The sequence below is a fragment of the Podarcis muralis genome, chromosome 14, assembly GCF_964188315.1.
Source record: "Podarcis muralis chromosome 14, rPodMur119.hap1.1, whole genome shotgun sequence".
Lineage (NCBI taxonomy): Eukaryota > Metazoa > Chordata > Lepidosauria > Squamata > Lacertidae > Podarcis > Podarcis muralis.
The window spans coordinates 43,071,505-43,090,078 of NC_135668.1; the positions used below are offsets into that span (position 1 = coordinate 43,071,505).

Here is an 18,574-nt window from a genome sequence, read left to right on the forward strand (position 1 = left end):
TCTGGACTGAACCCAGTTAGCTGGTGTCACTGAAAGGCAAATTAAACGTTGTTGTGGCAAGACGTGGGCTTCTGTTCCCTGTTCACGCACAAAGCAGGAACATCTACAGATGTTGCAAGCATTCAAGCAGGAGCGCTCACAAAAGCTGACCATTGCTGTCAATCAAGCTGACCATTGCTGTCAATCACAGCCCCTTAATTTGGTGTGTGTGTGTGTGATCAATGCATTTTTCTCCTTAGCGCAGCTTCCTTACTATGGTAAACAACTCTCTTGAGATTTGAGAATGCTAATGGAGACTGGGATGCTCTCTTGAATATTGCCAGTATACATGTCGATTAAATATTCAAAAATGCATTTGAGATATCCCTATGTAGTCAAAGCTTCAGACAGACAGACAGACAGACAGACAGACAGACACACACACACACAGAGAGAGAGAGAGAGAGAGAGAGAGAGAGAGAGAGAGAGAGAGAGAGAGAGAGAGGAGGGAGGGAGGGAAACCTCCTGTTACCAATGGTATTGATCCATCCCATCTTTTAGAGACTGCCCAAAGGCAATGGTCAGAAGCATAGCCCCTCCCTCCAATCCTTGCTTCAAGGTTAAGGGTGTAAGAAGGCACTGTTTTTCATTCCGTCCTGCGTACTTCACTGTTTTCATTCCGCTGCAGTTTCATCATCCACCCAAAACATTTATCTGCCTCATTGTCTGCTGTGGCAAAATAATGTAACTTGCATGATTTACATAGTTAATTATATGGAACAGTGCTCCCCCCCCCCTTAAAAAAATGTTTAGGAGTATTCTCATTTTGACTCAAGAAAATCACAATTTTATGGTTGAAATAAGGGAAAATAAATACAGTGAATGGACAGAAGTACAAAGATTCACAAAATGTTTAGGGGTATGCGTACCGCCCAGAAAAAAAGCACTGATATAGAGTATGTAAATCACATTTTCATTACATTTCCCCACCCCATTTATTTCACTGCAAAGGAAATACAATGCAAATGGGTGCAGGAGGGGAAGAAATGTAGTCAGTTTGTGGACTGAAAGCTACAACAAGGGCAAATGCAAACTGCATTCACTAGATTGATTTCTGCTCAGGGCATGCGACGGACAAGCAAACATTGGCAATTTCTGCTCCCATTTCTGTTTTTGTCGGAATCCTGCAACATCCCTATGCAAGATATCACGGAAATGGCTTCTTGAAAATGATGTTAAGTGGAGTAATGCCCTGGCTATTGGGATGGATTAAACAGAGCTTTCCTTTGTGGAGGACTTTTCAGCCATGTTTCCAGTAAAAAGGAGCTTCAGGGAGATCTGGACATTAAGTTACATGGTGTTTCTGTAGGCAATAGCAAACCTTCTGTTGAATTCTCCCTACTCGCCATGTAGTAATCCTTATCCATGGACAGTAACCCTGACCTTGCCAGTGGCAGCCAATGGAATGGAGCAGGGCAGAGAAATGGCAACAGGACAGAGGTTAGTTTTCCCAGGACCAACTAGTAGCTGAGAGCATTTGCTTTGGGGTCCTGGGCACAATCTATGGCATCTCCAGATAAGAGCTGAGAAAGATTTCCTGCCTGAAACCCTGGAGAAGCCACTGCCAATCAGTGTAGACAACAGATGGACCAATGACCTGACTCAGTTTTAAGACCACTTCCCATCTTGTGGTCAGTTGCTCATTCATTCTTTCCTTGTGAATCTGCTGGTGCACTTGGCTCATCAAGGGAAATTTTGCTGTATGCCCCTGCTGCTGTCTGAAGGGTGCTGGGTGGAGACCAGATAAAGGGTTTTCTCAGTTACTCTGTCTAGGTTGTGGAATGCCCTCCCCAGAGAGACCCGCCCAGCCTCTCAGCGGCTTGCCTTTCACTGAACAGCAAAGATGTGGCTTTGCTCACCAACCATTTGTGCTGGGGCAAATGAAGTCCAGTACCTTTCCTGCAAATTTTGTATTCTCAGGTTTTAGTTGTGCTCTGCTATTGTTGTTTGCAAAGTTGGCGGTGTGTTTTTCTTTGTTTGATTAGTTTTAATACTGAAGGGTGTTGGTGCAGGCCACATCAAGGGTATCTGGACTGAAAAATGGGGTAACAATGCTTCTGTAGAAAAATAAATGTCATGGAGGGCTTTAACTTGCCAGCAAGGCAGTTTCTGATGGCAGACCTACATATATCATTGTGTCCAGCTATGCTCTTTGTGGAACAATTTTATTGGGTTCATTATCATCACCCAAATGCCCACTTCTTAAGCCAAAGGCAAGTACTGAGAGTTATATAGTTGCTGTTGCTTGACAGAATTATCTCTGTCCACTTTTAAATGAAGCAGAGTCTCTTTTCCACCCTAGCAGCTGTGCAACACCCATTCAGCCAGACGTGGCTGAATTCTAAGGATTGTGTCCAAATGATTAATTCCACCTCCACCAGAAACACAGGGAGCTACCTTATACTGAGTCAGACCACTGGTCCATAGGGATGGGCACATACTTGTTTAACCCTGCACGGATAGCTCGGTTGGTAAGAGGGTGGTGCTGATAATGCCCAGGTTGCAGGTTCGAAACCTGTGGAACGGCTGCATATTCCTGCACTGCAAGGAGTTGGAATAAATGTTCCTAAGGGTCCCTTCCAACTCTACTTTTCTATGACTTCACCAGCCTTTTAGTGTAAATTTCTCCTGATAGACTTGCTTTGTGTGTGATTTGGTCCAAGATACAACCCCCCTCCCATAGAACACATCTTTGTATGTTATTTTCACTGTTACATGCATGTTCACACTTTACCCCATTACAGTGGTACCTCTACTTACGTTCACCTCCGGTTACGTATCCTTCGGAATATGTGCACAGCCAACCCAGAAGTATTTTTCCGTGTTTCGTTGCACGCACATGCACAGAAGTGCTCTACGTGCCGCACACATGCACAGAAGTGGCACGTCCGGATACACACACACCTCAGGATCCAACCAGAGCTCCAGAACGGATTCTGTGCGCAACCAGAGGTACCACTGTATATGCATTCTTGTACACATCCCTTGGCTGTAGAACCGCATGGGAAAATCCAGAGACACATGTATTTTAAAAGGTGGGCTGCCTTTTGGCTTGCATATTGTTTGTGCCAACTTTGCCTTGAAATGTGACCGGAATCAGTTTTCTCCTCTGCCCTTTTTTGGTGTGTCCAGCTCAACATTGTGTATCCAGAGTTTCAGAAAGGAGGCGCTCTTACTGGAAGGTCCCAGGTTATGGCACCTGGGACCTTCTGCATGCAAGGCAGATGCTCTGCTGCTGAGCTATGACCCTTCCCCAAAGGAAAAGATATTCAGAAATGTCTCCTTTTTGTTCCTGCTCAGGCACTGCTTCCTTCGCCTACTGTAGCTGCTGCCCCCAGCCACCAATCTTAACATCCTTTGAGAGGCTTTAGTTATGATGCCTGTCTATGGTTCCCTCTCCACCCCCTCTGCTCAGTCTGCGTGCATTGCTGTCTGCCGAATATTTTCACAGGGTAGCAGGTGGTGGTGGGAGTAACCCGACCATAATACAATATTACTGGCTTAAAACAATTTTCTCCAGAAAGGCATTTGGGGATGGGTTACTGAAGCCAGGGCTGCTCTGCACTGCCTCCGCCTTTCAAATCCTACCCACCCAACTCCCCGTCTCTCTCTCTCTCTTTAAAATCTTATCTCCTTTTCCTTCTTTCCTTTATTTGCATTCAATCCTGCTGACTTGGTAGGAGGCGGCAATTCTGCAACGTCTCTGCTCTGAACATGGTAGCTGCTAAGGTCAATTCCAAATATGAAGAGCTGATGAATAAGCCATTATCGAGCTGCTTTATATGTTGACTCAGTGGACATTTCCTGGCCTCGGAGAGAAAGCAAAAGAGAATGGCGAGCTTTGTCGAGTGGAGGAATCTTTAAAATGCAACATTTCTCTCCCCCCCCTCACCCCAGTCTCTTCTCCCCCTTTTGCAACTTTTATGGCTTTGTCCACTGGCATGTCTGAAGGAGGAAAACAGAGCCTGCTTGGCCCTGCGCCACACCGCTTGGCACAGAAAGATCTGGTGTCAGGGTGCATGTTAATTCTGCTGTTTTCCCACAGACACTGGTGGTTATTTTTTTTCCACTGGCAAAGTGTCCTTCAGGTGATTCTTTCTGGGTTGACACCTGAATGCTACTTTCAGAGCTGATGCACTTAAATAGGGTGACAGATCCCCTCTTTCGTAGTTGTGGATCTCCCTCTCGCTTGTGGGGTTCTCTCATTCTCTCGCCATGGCAGCATTGCAAGTAGGGCTGCAAGACTGAATTGATTTGATCTGTAGATTACCGTACTTTTTGCTCTATAAGACTCACTTTTTCCCTCCTAAAAAGTAAGGGGAAATGTGTGTGCATCTTATGGAGCGAATGAGGGCACAGCTATCCCAGAAGCCAGAACAGCAAGAGGGATCGCTGCTTTCGCTGCGCAGAGATCCCTCTTGCTGTTCTGGCTTCTAGGATTCAGAATATTTTTTTTCTTGTTTTACTCCTCCAAAAACTAGGTGCGTCTTATGGTCTGGTGCGTCTTATAGAGTGAAAAATACGGTAATCAGTGTGGTTGGGAGAATTAAAGACACACTTGTTTCTTTGTTTGTGTGTGTGTGTGTGTGTGTGTGTGGTAATGAGAAAGAAAATATTAAAAGTTGGCTTTTTCCTCCGAATAGCAAGCGTTTGTTATCTTTTTATTAAGCACAAAGTTCCTTGGGATCACTTTTTCACCCTCAAGATTGGGATGTTTCCTGATAGCTTGAAATAGATGGGCATAACTAACTAACTTAGATCCATTAATTCTAATAGGTTTACTCTGAGTAGAACTTAGTTAGATACAACCCTATGGCAACTGGTGACATGCTCTGTATGTGGATGGTGAGTAGTTTACAAGAGCAATGATAATAATGTGTTGGTTTTAAAATAATAATAATCCTGAATAGGGTAACTGTGCACCTAAAGGACCAGGTGAGTCATTCTGGACTCACAGCTGTCCATGGAAGCACAGGTCAATTCTGTGTCCAGGACAGCTGTCTACCAGCTCCACCTAGTACGCCGGCTGAGACCCTACCTGCCTGCGGACTGTCTCGCTAGAGTGGTGCATGCCCTGGTTATCTCCCGCTTGGACTACTGCAATGCTCTCTATGTGGGGCTACCTTTGAAGGTGACTCGGAAACTACAACTAATCTAGAAAGCAGCTGCCAAATTGGTGACAGGGAGCAGCTGCTGGGACCATATAACACTGGTCCCAAAGGATCTACATTGGCTCCCGGTACATTTCTGAGCAAGATGATGATGATGATGATGACAACCACTATGGTTTAGAGTAGGGGTGGGGAACCTTGGGTCTAAGCACAAAGCCTGTCTGTCTCTGGCCCTCAAAACCACACCCCTCACTTGCCCTGCTTCATAATCCAAGTGCTTTTGCCTGGCTGGAATGTGTCCTTGAACTCAGATACAGTGGTACCTTGGGTTACAGACGCTTCAGGTTACATACTCCGCTAACCCAGAAATAGTACCTTGGGTTAAGAAATTTGTTTCAGGATGAGAACAGAAATTGCACGGGGGCAGCAGAAGGCCCCATTAGCTAAAGTGGTACCTCAGGTTAAGAACAGTTTCAGGTAAAGAACGGACCTCTGGAATGAATTAAGTTCTTAACCCGAGGTACCACTGTAATGCCTTTTGCTTTCCTGGGAATTACAGTGCCCAGTGAGAGGGGGGGGGGCAGGCTGAATGTGGTACAAACCAGCCCACTGCACAAAGGTGAAATCTGCATTTGCTGATCCGCCCACTCTTGCCTCTGGCCACGCCCACTTTCTTTCCCTGGCCCTTCCCATCACTGGCACGTGGCCCCTGCAAGATTGCCCACACAGCAGTGTGGCCCTCAAGTGAAGAAGGGCTCCTGCCTTGATATACACCTAGAAAGAAGCAGAAGCAGGAGGCGAAGGAGGTCAGCTAGATCTTTTCGGTCACACACAAATAGCCCCAAGGCAGGGGAGAACGAGGGAGATGGAGGGATCCTTCTCAGAAGGACAATCCGTCACGAGTAGCGTGCAGTAAAAACAACTAAGCCCAGGAGGCATTTCCGAGGGACCCGTGAAAGGGCAGGGTTAAAGCCCAGACATGGCTCCACCCGCCTGCCCATTAATCACCAGGAAATTCCTCTTCCTTGATCTTTTCTCTATTCTTTCCAAATTAGACCTGGGGAGCGCTTTTTTTAGAATGCCTGAGTCATTGCAAAAGAGGGTGTATACCTTGACCGGTGATGGACACAGCATCTGTGTGTGTTTTAATTACAATCAAATTTTTGTGCCAAGAAAAGCTGACTTCAGTGATTAGCATGCATTGTGTGAAGAGGTTCCTGCAGGTAGAGGGAAGGGAGGCGAAGTGTTTGCCTACTTCCTCCCTTACCCTGGAAATGCTGGTGGTGGAATCTGGGACCTTCTGCATGCAAAGCAGGTGTTTTACTACTGAGCCCATTTTAAGCACCTTAACCCCCCCCCCCCCAAAAAAAACAGGGCTGCTGCAGATACCGCAAAGCAGAGCGGCAAGGAAGCTCCATGCACCCAACCATCTCAATTTGTCCAAAGACCTACATTTGCATCCATACATTTGCATTGACATGTGCAAATCTTTTAAGGACCAAGCAATGACCCCTAGATAGAAGACCCCTAGATAGAAGTTAATAACAACAACAACAATTATTATTATTATTATTGTTATTGTTATTATTATTATTATTTATATGCCGCCCATCCAACTGGGTCGCTGCAACCACTCTGGGCGGCTCCCAACAAAATATTAAAAACACAGTAAAACATAAAACAACAACAACAACAACAACAATAATGTATTATTTATACCCTGCCCATCTGGTTGGGTTTCCCCAGCCACTCTGGGCAGCTCCCAACAAAATATTAAAAACACAATAAAAGATAAAACATTTAAAACTTCCCTGAACAGGGCTGCTTTCAGGTGTCTTCAAAAAGTCAAATAGTTGTTTATCTGTTTGACATCTGAAGGGAGGGTGTTCCACAGGGCGGGCGCCACTACCGAGAAGGCCCTCTGCCTGGTTCCCTGTAACCTTACTTCTCGCAGGGAGGGAACCTCCAGAAGGCCCTCGGAGCTGGACCTGTCCAGGCTGGGCAATGGAGGTGGAGACGCTCCTTCAAGTATACAGGGCCAAGGCTGTTTAGGGCTTTAAACCAACGCTTTGAATTGTGTTCGGAAATGTAGCCAGTGTAGATCCTTTAGGACCGGTGTTATAAAATAATTGTGTTCTAAAAATTCTTGCCACCACAATGCTGCTTATGACATGGGTTCAGTCTTTCGGGTTCAGTCCTGTTAGATATGTTTCTCTGTCCTTTCTGTAAGTTTCCCCCAGGGCACCGACAGGCTTTGGAGATCCTTGGCACTCCTCTTCCAGTAGCCCATCATTCACAAAGCAGCATGTGGCTGTTTGGCACGAAATAATTTACAATTTTGTTAAGAAGTCACCAGCCCTTCCTGTTGCTTGGAAGCTGGTGTCTCCACAGATTGAGAAATGCCTGTTTCATCACATTAATGTCGAATTAATCTTCACGGACCAAGAAAAGAGCGAGTCAGTTGGTGGACATCACTCCAAGAGAGTGTTTGCTTTTGAAATGCAAATGTGAGGCCTGTCCAGGCAACCCTGATTCAAAAGGGGGTAATCATTATAACAGGCAAGAAGCCGGAGTAGACATGCAAGGAAAGGCTGGTGAAATTGAACTGAAATTGCTTGAAATTACGCCGGTGTAGGGTTTAAATTAAAAACAGCTGCTCTGCCTTAAAACTGTTTTTTGGGGTTTTAAAAACATCACCTTGAGGTTGGGTTGAATCTCAGTCCATCTGCTGGAGTTATTAGTCTGTCTGCGTTTCCAAACTTGTAATTCCAGCAGTTGCGGCTTCAATAACCACCTTAATTCAAACTAATAATGACCATGAGCCACAGTGTCAGTCAGTCAATTTCTGGTAAATTATCAAACACATGACCAAAGAGGAAGAAAAAAAAAAATACTTCTGTGCCGTAAATGTATTTTGCACTCGCGGGGTTTTGTCCAACTACAGCAGCAGAAGCCAAGAAGAGTTTCCATTGACTTCGCCGTGACTTGGATTGTGTTTTCGTTTGGCTCATGCTAAGTAGTAGCTGAGTTTGTTTTGTGTGAGTTTTCCCTTTTTCTTTTTGGTATACTATTCCACATTTTACACTAGTAAAATGTTCAGTAGTTTCTTTGCTAAGCCAAAATTCAGCAGCGGTGCTGTAATGGAGAAAGTAGCTGGAGCTGTTATAACCTGGTTCGTTCAGACTGGGCAGGTGGGCCATGTTAGCGACAGCTGTAGGGAGCTTCCCAGCAGCACTCAAAGGAGTGGCAGTAGTTTATAGCATTTCATTAAAAGAGCAGTTCCTTAAAAAAAAAAAAACCTCCACAGTTTGCCTCAATGGGAAAATAAGTAGTAGGAATGTGCAACAGTTGTCTCCGCCTAAGAGAAAAAGCATGCAATGGCTCTGTTCAAAACCAGATAACATTTATTGGAAAAACAGTGCACGCTCAACAATCGATATCATTCATGCTTCTGATTTATTATAGAAACCGTAATTTAAAACTTATAGAATCCTAGCATTGTAGAGTTGGAAGGGACCCTGAGTGCCATCTAGTCCAACCCTCTACAATGCAAGGACCTCAACTAGATCATGGATGGCAGATGATCATCCAACCTCTGCTTAAAAACCTCAAAGGGAAGAGACTCCACCACCATCCGAGGGAGTCTGTCCCACTGTCAGACAGCTCTCGCTGTCAGAAGGTTCTTCCTAATGTTTAGTCCGAATCTCATTTCTTGTAACCTGAATCCATTGGTTTGGGTTCTCCCCTCCAGAGCAGGAGAAAACAAGGTTGCTCCACCATCCATGTGATAGTCCTTTAGATATTTGAAGATGGATTATCATATCTCCCCCTCAGTCTCCTCTTCTCCAGGCTAGACATCCCCTACTCCTTCAACCCTTCCTCATCAGGCTTGGTTTCCAGACCCTTGATCATCTTGGTCTCCTTCCTCTGCACACATTTCAGCTTGCCAAGATCCTTTTTAAATTGTGGTGCCCAGAATTGGACACATCATTGGCTATCAAATGCTGTCTCAGTTTCTCTCTCTTTCTTTATATACGGTAATAACTGGGTTCCCCCCTCCTTAAACTTTTTAAAACTTTAAAAAACCCAACCACACAGGTATTAAATCAAATATGTTTAGCCTGGAGAAGAGGAGGTTAAGGGGTGATATGATAGCCATGTTCAAATATATAAAAGGGTGTCATATAGAGGAGGGAGAAAGGTTGTTTTCTGCTGCTCCAGAGAAGCGGACACGGAGCAATGGATCCAAACTACAAGAAAGAAGATTCCACCTAAACATTAGGAAGAACTTCCTGACAGTAAGAGCTGTTCGACAGTGGAATTTGCTGCCAAGGAGTGTGGTGGAGTCTCCTTCTTTGGAGGTCTTTAAGCAGAGGCTTGACAACCATATGTCAGGAGTGCTCTGATGTTGTTTCCTGCTTGGCAGGGGGTTGGACTCGATGGCCCTTGTGGTCTATTCCAACTCTATGATTCTATGATTCTATGTAAATGAAATATCACAGGTATGAAAATAAATTGGAAACTATGGGTGCACCCCGGAAGGGCAGCTGGAGGTTGTTGGATGTTGTGGACCTCCTTCTGTAGGATAGGAGACAGAGGATAGACAGAGGGAGAGGCCCAAGGCCAGCGACCTCCGCGATGCAACATCAAGAAAGCACCACCATTTCTGACCCCCCTGCAGGGTTCTAAGGGCAATAAGGCCAGAAAGCAGGTGTTCCACTGGTGGACCTAGAACACGCCTCTGAACAGAAGGACATAAGATGAGCCTAATGGATCAGGCCCATGGGTCACTGAGAACAGCATCCTGTTTTCACAGTGGTCAGCCAGACGCCTGTGGGGGGAACCCACAAGCAGGATCACAATTCAACAGCACTCTCCCCAGTAACTGGTATTCAGAAGTATGGTGCCCCAGAAAGTGGAGACAGTGGACAGCCTTCTCCTCCATGAATCCAATCCACTTCTAAAGCCATCCAAGTTGATGGCCATCACTGCCTCCTGTGAGATTGAGCGCCATGGTTTTAACTATGCACTGTGTGGGAAAGTACCAGCTTTTGTCTGTCCTGAATCTTACAGCGTTCAGCTCCGTTGAATGTCCATAAATTCTAATGCAGGCATAGGCAAACTCGGCCCTCCAGATGTCTTGGGACTACAACTCCCATCATCCCTAGCTAACAAGGACCAGTGGTCAAGGGTGATGGGAATTGTAGTCCCAAAACATCTGGAGGGCCGAGTTTGCCTATGCCTGTCCTCATGTTAGGAGAGAGGGAGAAAAACTTTTGCGTACTTTTACAAACTTCTATCGTGCCACCTCTTTCCTCAAACTAAAAAGTCCCATTGCTGCAACCTTTCCTCATAGGAAGTCTCTCCGCCCCCTTTCTAACTTTTGTTGCCCTTTGCTGAAACGTTTCCAACTCTGCAATATCCTTTTTGAGGTTAGGCAACCACGTCTGGAACAGAGGGAGGAACAATGACAGTCCTGGGGTCATTCCCCCTCATACTGGAAAGCGGAGAAGCACCTCATCATGATCAGGCGGTTTTGTGGCAAGCAGGACTTTGTGACTGTGCAGGACCCTGTAAGCCTGAACTGTGTCCTGAGCTGCAGACCAGAAGTGTCTTAACTGGACTGCAAACTCCCTGGTTATGCTGGATGCCCACCTAGAAACAAGATGGCAAGCCTTTTTATCAGGACTTGGGCCAAAATGTGCAACCAGGAAAAGCAAAGGAAATGGGTTTCTCAGCACCTTTCCATCTGCAGTAAAGTATCAGCTTCTAACTCCTATGAATCAGGCTTTGCAACCAGGTCTTCCCAGCATTTGGTGCATGTTCCATCATTTCAAAATGAAGCATCATTCAGTGATTTGGTGGGTTTTGTTTCGTAGGAGAGTGGGGGGGGGGGGGAACCCTCATAACTTCAGAAGGGATGCAAGTTCATGGGCTGTTAATTTTAATTCATTTTTAATGTCCTAAATTATGACGCCATAAATAAGCTGTAAATTTTTGCGCAGCAAGTCACCCGGGCATCTGAAAGCCATTAGGAAATAACTGCACTTTTCTGCAAACTGAGATGGTTTGCCATAAAGGAGTGTCTGGGGTGGTTGGCAGGGGGCAGGGGGAGGCAGACAGGTGCGTGGGGCAGAGAGGGAGGGGAAGCAAGGATGCTGGATGGGTGGCAAAGGCAGCCTGTTTTTAGGTCAGTGACTCCTGTTGTTTTTGCAATGCGATGCTCATATTTACTTGGAGGGGAGGAGAAAAGGCTCAATGATATCAGTTACTGGGAAGAGAGAGACCCTCCAGTGCTTTTTCAAAATTCCTGAGATCACCAAAGATTTATCATTCCAGTCCCCAAACATTTATTAGCCTGGAGGGCCAGCCACTCTGCTCACAAGGTCAAACGCCCTTCTCAAACCTGAAGGCGAGACGTGAAGTGTTTGGAGCTCATAGGACCTAAAGATAAAGCTGCAAAACTTTATGACTGACACAGTAAGTCTTGTGAGCAACACAGGGAGGCCATGAGCCCTTGTGCACGTGACCAGTGTTTTCAATTCCAATACTGTAAAATTATCGTCCAGAGGTCTGTGAGATCCATACGCAAAGAAGGCATCAATTTTCGTTCTGCCCTGTATCCATCACGCGCAGCGTTGTTTTCATTCTGCTGCAGTTCTTCTTCTTCTTTTTTAATAATTTTTTTAATTAAGTTTTCCATTTTAACCATCCAATCAAATCACATTAAATATTACAAATTATGCAAATACATATCATAAAGTCCTAATATTTTGCCAAATTATAATTTTTTTGTTGGGGGTTCCCATGCTTCAAGTTCATTGGGGTCCAATCATCTCATATTTGTACTGCTTTAAGTGTCCACTAGTCCTATCGTTGAATCTTCTTGTTATTATCCTTTTCTTTAGTAGCCTCTGAGCCTGCTGCACTTCATCTTCTGCCCATGACTATGCTATTCATCTTGGTCTCTGCTCTGGTGAAAATATGTATTTATGAATTAATTGTGTAAATCAAATAATTGCATTGTCATGCTATTCCACCCCAATGGGAAACAGAAGGCAAATGTGTTGGGGTGGAGGGGCAAAATCAAGTACATATGGTTTGTAGACTGAAAGCAACATTGCTGTTGTTGACATCCGTCTGTCTCGGGAGAAAATAGAGGAGTGCGGCTTTGGGGGTGAAATCAAACCATTAGAGAGTTATAGCACCTGCTGTGGCTGTAGAGACCGAAATGGGAAAGACATGTTTTGTTGCAGCCGAGGCAGATTAAGCAACAACAGTAGTCTCAGCCTGAATCCCTGGTCTGGAAGCTTTATTTGTTAGGATAAGTGTAGTTGGCCAGTCTGTGAAGGCAAATTCAAAGTCTGTGGGGCTGAAAGTTATGGGCACACATTTATCTGTGAGGTTGTTAAATTTCAAGTGTGTAAAAATAGGAAAGGAAGAAAGGTAATGACCATTGTGGTCTTGTTAGGCAGAAAAATGCCTGAGTAGTGCCCATTAAGAATAAATCAGTGTTTATTTGTATCTCCCCAAGAGCCATTGTTCACTATAAACGAATAGCCTGTTGTTTCCATGGTTTCATTAGAAATCTATGTAATATATTAGAGTTGATTGAACAGCGTTAAGGTGCACTGATGTGCACTGAGTGAATCTTTCATGAACTAAATGGCCCCCATTGATTTAGAAACAACCGTTGAAGGACTGACAACCCTGGTAGAACCCATAGGACCCTGTTTTCCTTTCTATGTCCATATTCGTCCTTATCAAAGGGTTGTGAACCATTTAGGGTAGTCAGAAGAAGTTTTGGGGAAGCAGCATGGGTCTGGAAACATCAATATTTGTGCATCACCGAGTGACAACGGCTTACCGTTAGTGGGTTATGTTATCAGTGTTTCTACAACTGGTCTTCACATCCTTAGCGGACGGAATAACGAGGATTCATTGAGATGGAAGATCCTACAGGGTTTATCCCAAGTGTAAAATGGCATGGCTGTTGGTGATTAATTATGAGCATCCTGTCCTTTGCGCCCTGGAAAAGACCATATTTCCAGGAGGGTCGCCCCTAGCAGTGCTCCAGGAAGCATTTGTGGAGAGCAGGGCTTTGCAGCAAGAGGTGAAATGATATAATCTGATCTCACATCTGCTTCCTGTTGTCTGGGTATCAGAGGCTTTCTTTGGTCTGCAATAAGCCCATTCTTGCTGGGCAGAGGCAGAAAATGTGACTGTTGAAAAAACAAGAATGGGGGGGGGGTGGAATGTGTCTGGAATAGGCATTGCTCTCTGCTGCCAAACTGAGATATTTTGCTCCTTCTACATCTTCTTTTTTTTAATATTGTGGAGGCTGGCCAGTTCTGCCCTCCTGCAGCATATGAAGAGTCGCAGTATTCCTTGGATTCAGAAGGCAGACAGCAACTGGGTGGCAGAAGAGATTGCTCCAGAAAACTCTCCGCTATTGGGCTATGAAATGTGGAGGGAGAACGAGGGGCTGTGGGGACACAATGCAAGCATCAGGTTTGAGACCAGACAGGGTGGTTTATTCTCTCTCTCCTTACAGAATGCAGGAGTGCAAATCTCTCCCTCCCTCCCTGCCTGCCTCCCTCCCTCCTTTCCTCTGCAATAAATCTTAGAAACTGAGACATGAAGGAGCTTTCTTTCCCAGATAACACAGACAAAATTATTTGGCTGAGAAATGAGCGTTTGGCCACAATAAGGGAATTTTATTTTTTTCATAGCAACATGTGAAACCTTGTGCCAGTTTGGGCCACTCAGTCCATCTAAGCCCAGTATGGTCCACTCTGACTGGCAACAACCCTTCTGGGTTTCCAGCTCATTCAAAGCAGTGGCTGTGGTGGCTGAATGAGTGAGTGGAAGACACTATAGCTGCACCTCCCACCCAAGGAATCCTGGGAACTGTAGTTTTTTTAAAAGGGTGCTGTGAATTGTCGTTCCGTTAAGGAGGATTCCCAGGATTCGTGAAGTGGGGAGAGGAGAATGTGCTTCACCTGTATGGTGTGTACGCAGACATAGGAAAAGATTTGGCAGGATGCAAGGCAGCACCTGAGTGATTAAGGCTCTCCTGAAGAATGGCCATAATCTCTGGGAGATTATTCCTACTTGGCCACTGAGAGCAGCAGGTATTAATCGGGCAGTAGTTCGGCACGTCTTCCAAAATGTGCAGACCTGCATGATGCCCTCTAACCCTTTCACTTGGCCGCCACAATCTTCCAAACACAAGACTCATCAGACAACGAGACTCCTCTGGGCGAAGGCAAGACTTCAGAGGTTCCTTCCCTGCTCCATCTTTTTTTTTTTTTAAGCCAAATGAAAATTTAAGCAAACAAAAAACAGCCGTAGGTTTCTTGTGACTAGTGTGTAGGGATAGATGCATTTTGTGTCGATTCTACATGTCGGTTCTGTTCTGTCACTGAGGAAAACTTGGCAAGTTTTGCTAATGCTGAAGTTGACATACAAGAGGAATGCAGTCAGTGTATAATAAGGCAATACATTCACAGAAAGATGGGCAATATCTATTCAGTTCTGGAATGATAAATGATGACATTCCATCTTATAACTTACATCGATTTAATATTTTATTTTATAAGTGGGGTTTTTTCTTGGCCCCCCCCCTTTATTATATTTCTTCCATTTACCGTATTAATTACTGGTTGTTGAAATGCTAGAGTGAAAATTTACAATCGAACCTTTTTTAAAAGAAAAAAAGAGAAAAAGTTTCATTCTGTCTCCATGTTTGTATCAAATCTGCATTTAGTGACACACAATCATGTAAGTGTGTGTTTTACAACACTCAAGTATGCAATACTCTGCCCCCTCCCACTAATTTTTTATTATGCAGGAAAGAGCATGAAATGGAAAACAGTAGCAGTAAACAACCACAATACAGTGGATGCTCGGGTTGCGAACGTGATCCGTGTGGGATGCACGTTCGCAACCCACAGAGGCGCGTCTGCGCACGTGCGGGTTGCGACCCGGTGCTTCTGTGCATGTGCAAAGCGCAATTTAGTGCTTCTGCGCATGCGCGACCAACAAAACCCGGAAGTAATCCGTTCCGATAATTCTGGGTTTTGGTGGTCCGTAACCCAAAAAAATGCAACCTGAAGCGTCTGTAACCCAAGGTATGACTGTAGTAATAAGGAACAGCATAGGTACTCAGAGCATGACTGATCCCAAAGCAAGCACAAAGCACAGTGCTAAAACAGATAACTTTGGGCTGCAATAGCTTGAGCTAAGGGGATGATTGGGATGCCGGGAGAATGAGATGACTGCCTCTCTCTTCACAGACATATTTCAAGACTGCAAACCAAACTTTGCCCAAGTGATCAGACTTCTTTGCGATGCTGAACAAGGTGTTCTGAAACATACACATTTCTAAGTGCGTTTTATCCTTAAATGCTCATCTTAAAATGCACTTTTTTTTTAACCAAGAACTGAACTGTGAAATTCAGAGAAGTGTAAAATGTGAAGGGGTAATTATCGGAGCAACCCTGTCTATAGAAAGGCAGCCTAAGCTACCCCTGTTCCAAACTCTGTTCAGGAAGAATTTGGAGGTACTTGACTCACAACAGCCTTTGGATCGACTGAGTTCTACCAGGTGTCTAGGTCATGTGACCAAGGTGAAAGGAGTTTGGACTGCTTTCAACTGGAAGGGCCGGTGATTAATCCTGGGACTTTCTACACGCAAATCATGATGGGCTACGGTCCCTCTCCCAAACTTGTGCATTCAAGCAAAGCAAACCTTTCTGCCTCTGTTTTTCAGGGCACAGCTTCCGTTCTCCAGCGCAGGTCTGACAACGAAGAGTATGTGGAGGTCGGACGGCTTGGACCATCAGATTATTTTGGTAAATTCCCAATTTTATTTCAGTTTGGGAAACAGTCAGAAAGACAAGCAAGTGTAGGTTTATTATGTCCTTGGGGTGGCTATGTGGGAATGGCCGTGTTCTGTTGTGCAGGATGTGAATCTCCCTTTGTGCTTCCACATGAGGCCATCGCTGAGAAGGTGTGAGAGTTTCTAGTGGCCAGTTGGCTAAAGTAGCCATCTGAAAATTACTCAAGATGGCCCACAGGATGATCCAGTTGGCTTGGAATGTAATAACATATACGAAGTTGCCCATCTAGTCCAGCAGCCTTTTCTCACAGCGGCCGACAAGAGGCTTTTCATAGGCCCACAAGCAGGGACTGTGTGCAGCAGCCCTCTCCCCACTTGTCATTCTCAGCTATGAGTCTTCACAGGCATACTGCCTCCGACAGTGGAGGTAAAGAGGGATATGGCTTCCATTCCAACCTATATTAGCCACAAGCAGTGCTGTTTCCATTCTGCTGCAGACCAGTTTCTGCCAAATACGTTAATTCATCCAGCTGTCTGCTATACATAGCTTACATTAACTTTTCACATAACTTGCGTTCATTTCAATGTAAAGGAAACATGAGTGGAAAATAATTAACTGGGTATCATTTGCAGACTTAAACACACACAAACACACAGACCATCCCACAGAGGAGAGAACAGAGGCTGTGATCAAAGCAACAGGTAACATGCAAAATCTTCAGAAATGTGATGATGGTATTTCCCCCCTCTCTCTCTCTTCCAGGAGAGATAGCCCTCTTGCTCAACAGGCCCCGGGCTGCCACTGTGGTGGCTCGTGGGCCCCTGAAGTGTGTCAAGCTGGATCGCCCTCGCTTCGAACGAGTCCTTGGTCCTTGCTCAGAAATCCTCAAGAGGAACATCCAGAGATACAACAGTTTCATTTCCCTCACTGTTTAAGTCATTCCTGCTGGCTGCCTTTTATGTTAAAAACTTGTGCACTTAAATTTCGACCCATGCCGTTCCATAGCTTTTTGAAGAAAACAAGAGACGTGTGTATTTTACGTATATTTTTTAAACGATCATGTCAGGGGCACTAGATATCCGATCATCATCTTTGTTATTATGTTAGAAAAAAGGCAGTAGAGAGCTTGATGAAAGTGGCTTTCGTGAACCACTTGTAGGATTTTTTTAAATTTATTTTTTCACATCCTGAATTACATTCCTGGTTGCCCTGGTCATGACGCCTCTCGGAATGCAGTTTTAAATACTGAAAACCACACATTTCAGCATTTATTTTGCCTAAGTGTGCTGAACAGCTGGTCGTATCTATGTTTTCTCAAACTGTAAAACAAAACACCTAAACCCACAACTACTTAACTTGAATATTCATCTTCAGAATTCTTCTTAGGCGGATTAGATGTTTCCTAAGACCCTCCCCTCACAAAAAAATTACAAAATCCCCTTTTAACATTTGTGAGAGTTGATTAGCAAATGGAGCCATAGTCCAACAAGGAGCAACAGGCCCATAAGCTCATTGAAATCACCAGGCTTAAGCTACAGAGAGAGTTGAAGGATATTCAGAACAGAGACTAACACCAAAACAGGTCTCCCTTTTATGAATATCCTACCCTGAGTGTGCTCATCAGTGCGATAAGGTTTGTTTTCCCTTCCTTTTTGGACATCCAACTCTGCCCTGAGATCGGTGGCTCAAAATAGCAACATGGTGTAAGAAGTGGGTGGGACCTCAGCTTTGCTGCTCCACATCAAAGCTTCTTCCTGCGTTAAGGATACCGTAGCTCCACACGGCTCAGGAATTTGGCACCAGTGGTGAGGGAGGCCACTTTTGGCACAATCAAATAGCAGGTGACTTGGGCATGGCAGTGGGACACTGACGCTGCCAGAACTGAAATACCTTGGGGGGGGGCAATTATATATGTTACGCTGTTTCCTCTTCTGAATCCAGCATGTTATTGAGGAGGGAGTTGCCTTACACTGAGCTAGACTGTAGTTCTACCCAGCTACATACCTTATAGCCTCCTCTGACTGAAAGGTAGGTCTCCCTCGACCCTGCTACTCGAGACCCTCTTAATTGAAGACGCTGGGGACTGTATTTGATGCATGCTCTCCAGCGCTGAGTCATTGCTGCTCCTTCACCGTGGAGGAAGCATCAAGCAATGGCAAGTTCTTTACATGAAGGAACGTGGCGCGTGGCAACTGATAGTGGAATAGGCGGAGAATGAATTTGGACAAACTCTTTAAGGCAGAGATGGCCAACACAGCCCATAGAGTCGAACATGGAGCGATTTTGAGGGGGCAAAAATAAACTGTGATCCCTGATTAGCACCTGTGATCCCTGATCATATTTTCCACCTTAAAAGCAAACAAACTGTAAAGCTTTGGTTTTGATTGGAGAAGTGAAACACGGGTGGTTGTGGCGGTGGTGTTTATAGCTGTATTCCCTTGCAATGTTTTCTCAGTTTAGCTCTCTTTCTGGCCCCCGCCCTGCCCAAGCACTCATTAGCCTTGCTGGGACTAATGGTAATAATTAATAATGCAAGGTGTCTGCCCTGCTCAGCGTGGAAGAGAATTTTGCCGCTCCCCC

General features: G+C 45.0%; 1 protein-coding gene across 6 annotated transcripts in view; it reads left to right on the plus strand.

Moving 5' to 3' along the window:
• The window catches only part of PRKAR1B (protein kinase cAMP-dependent type I regulatory subunit beta), a 119,276-nt gene extending 101,485 nt beyond the window's left edge, over positions 1-17,791 (plus strand). For all 6 annotated transcript variants that reach the window (XM_028705700.2, XM_028705701.2, XM_028705699.2 and 3 more), the window contains 2 exons: positions 15,925-16,006; positions 16,757-17,791. In XM_028705700.2, coding sequence (XP_028561533.1) covers positions 15,925-16,006; positions 16,757-16,929 — 255 coding nt within the window. In that variant the 3' untranslated portion in view covers positions 16,930-17,791. The remainder of the gene's footprint in view (positions 1-15,924; positions 16,007-16,756) is intronic.
• Positions 17,792-18,574: the final 783 nt, after the last annotated feature.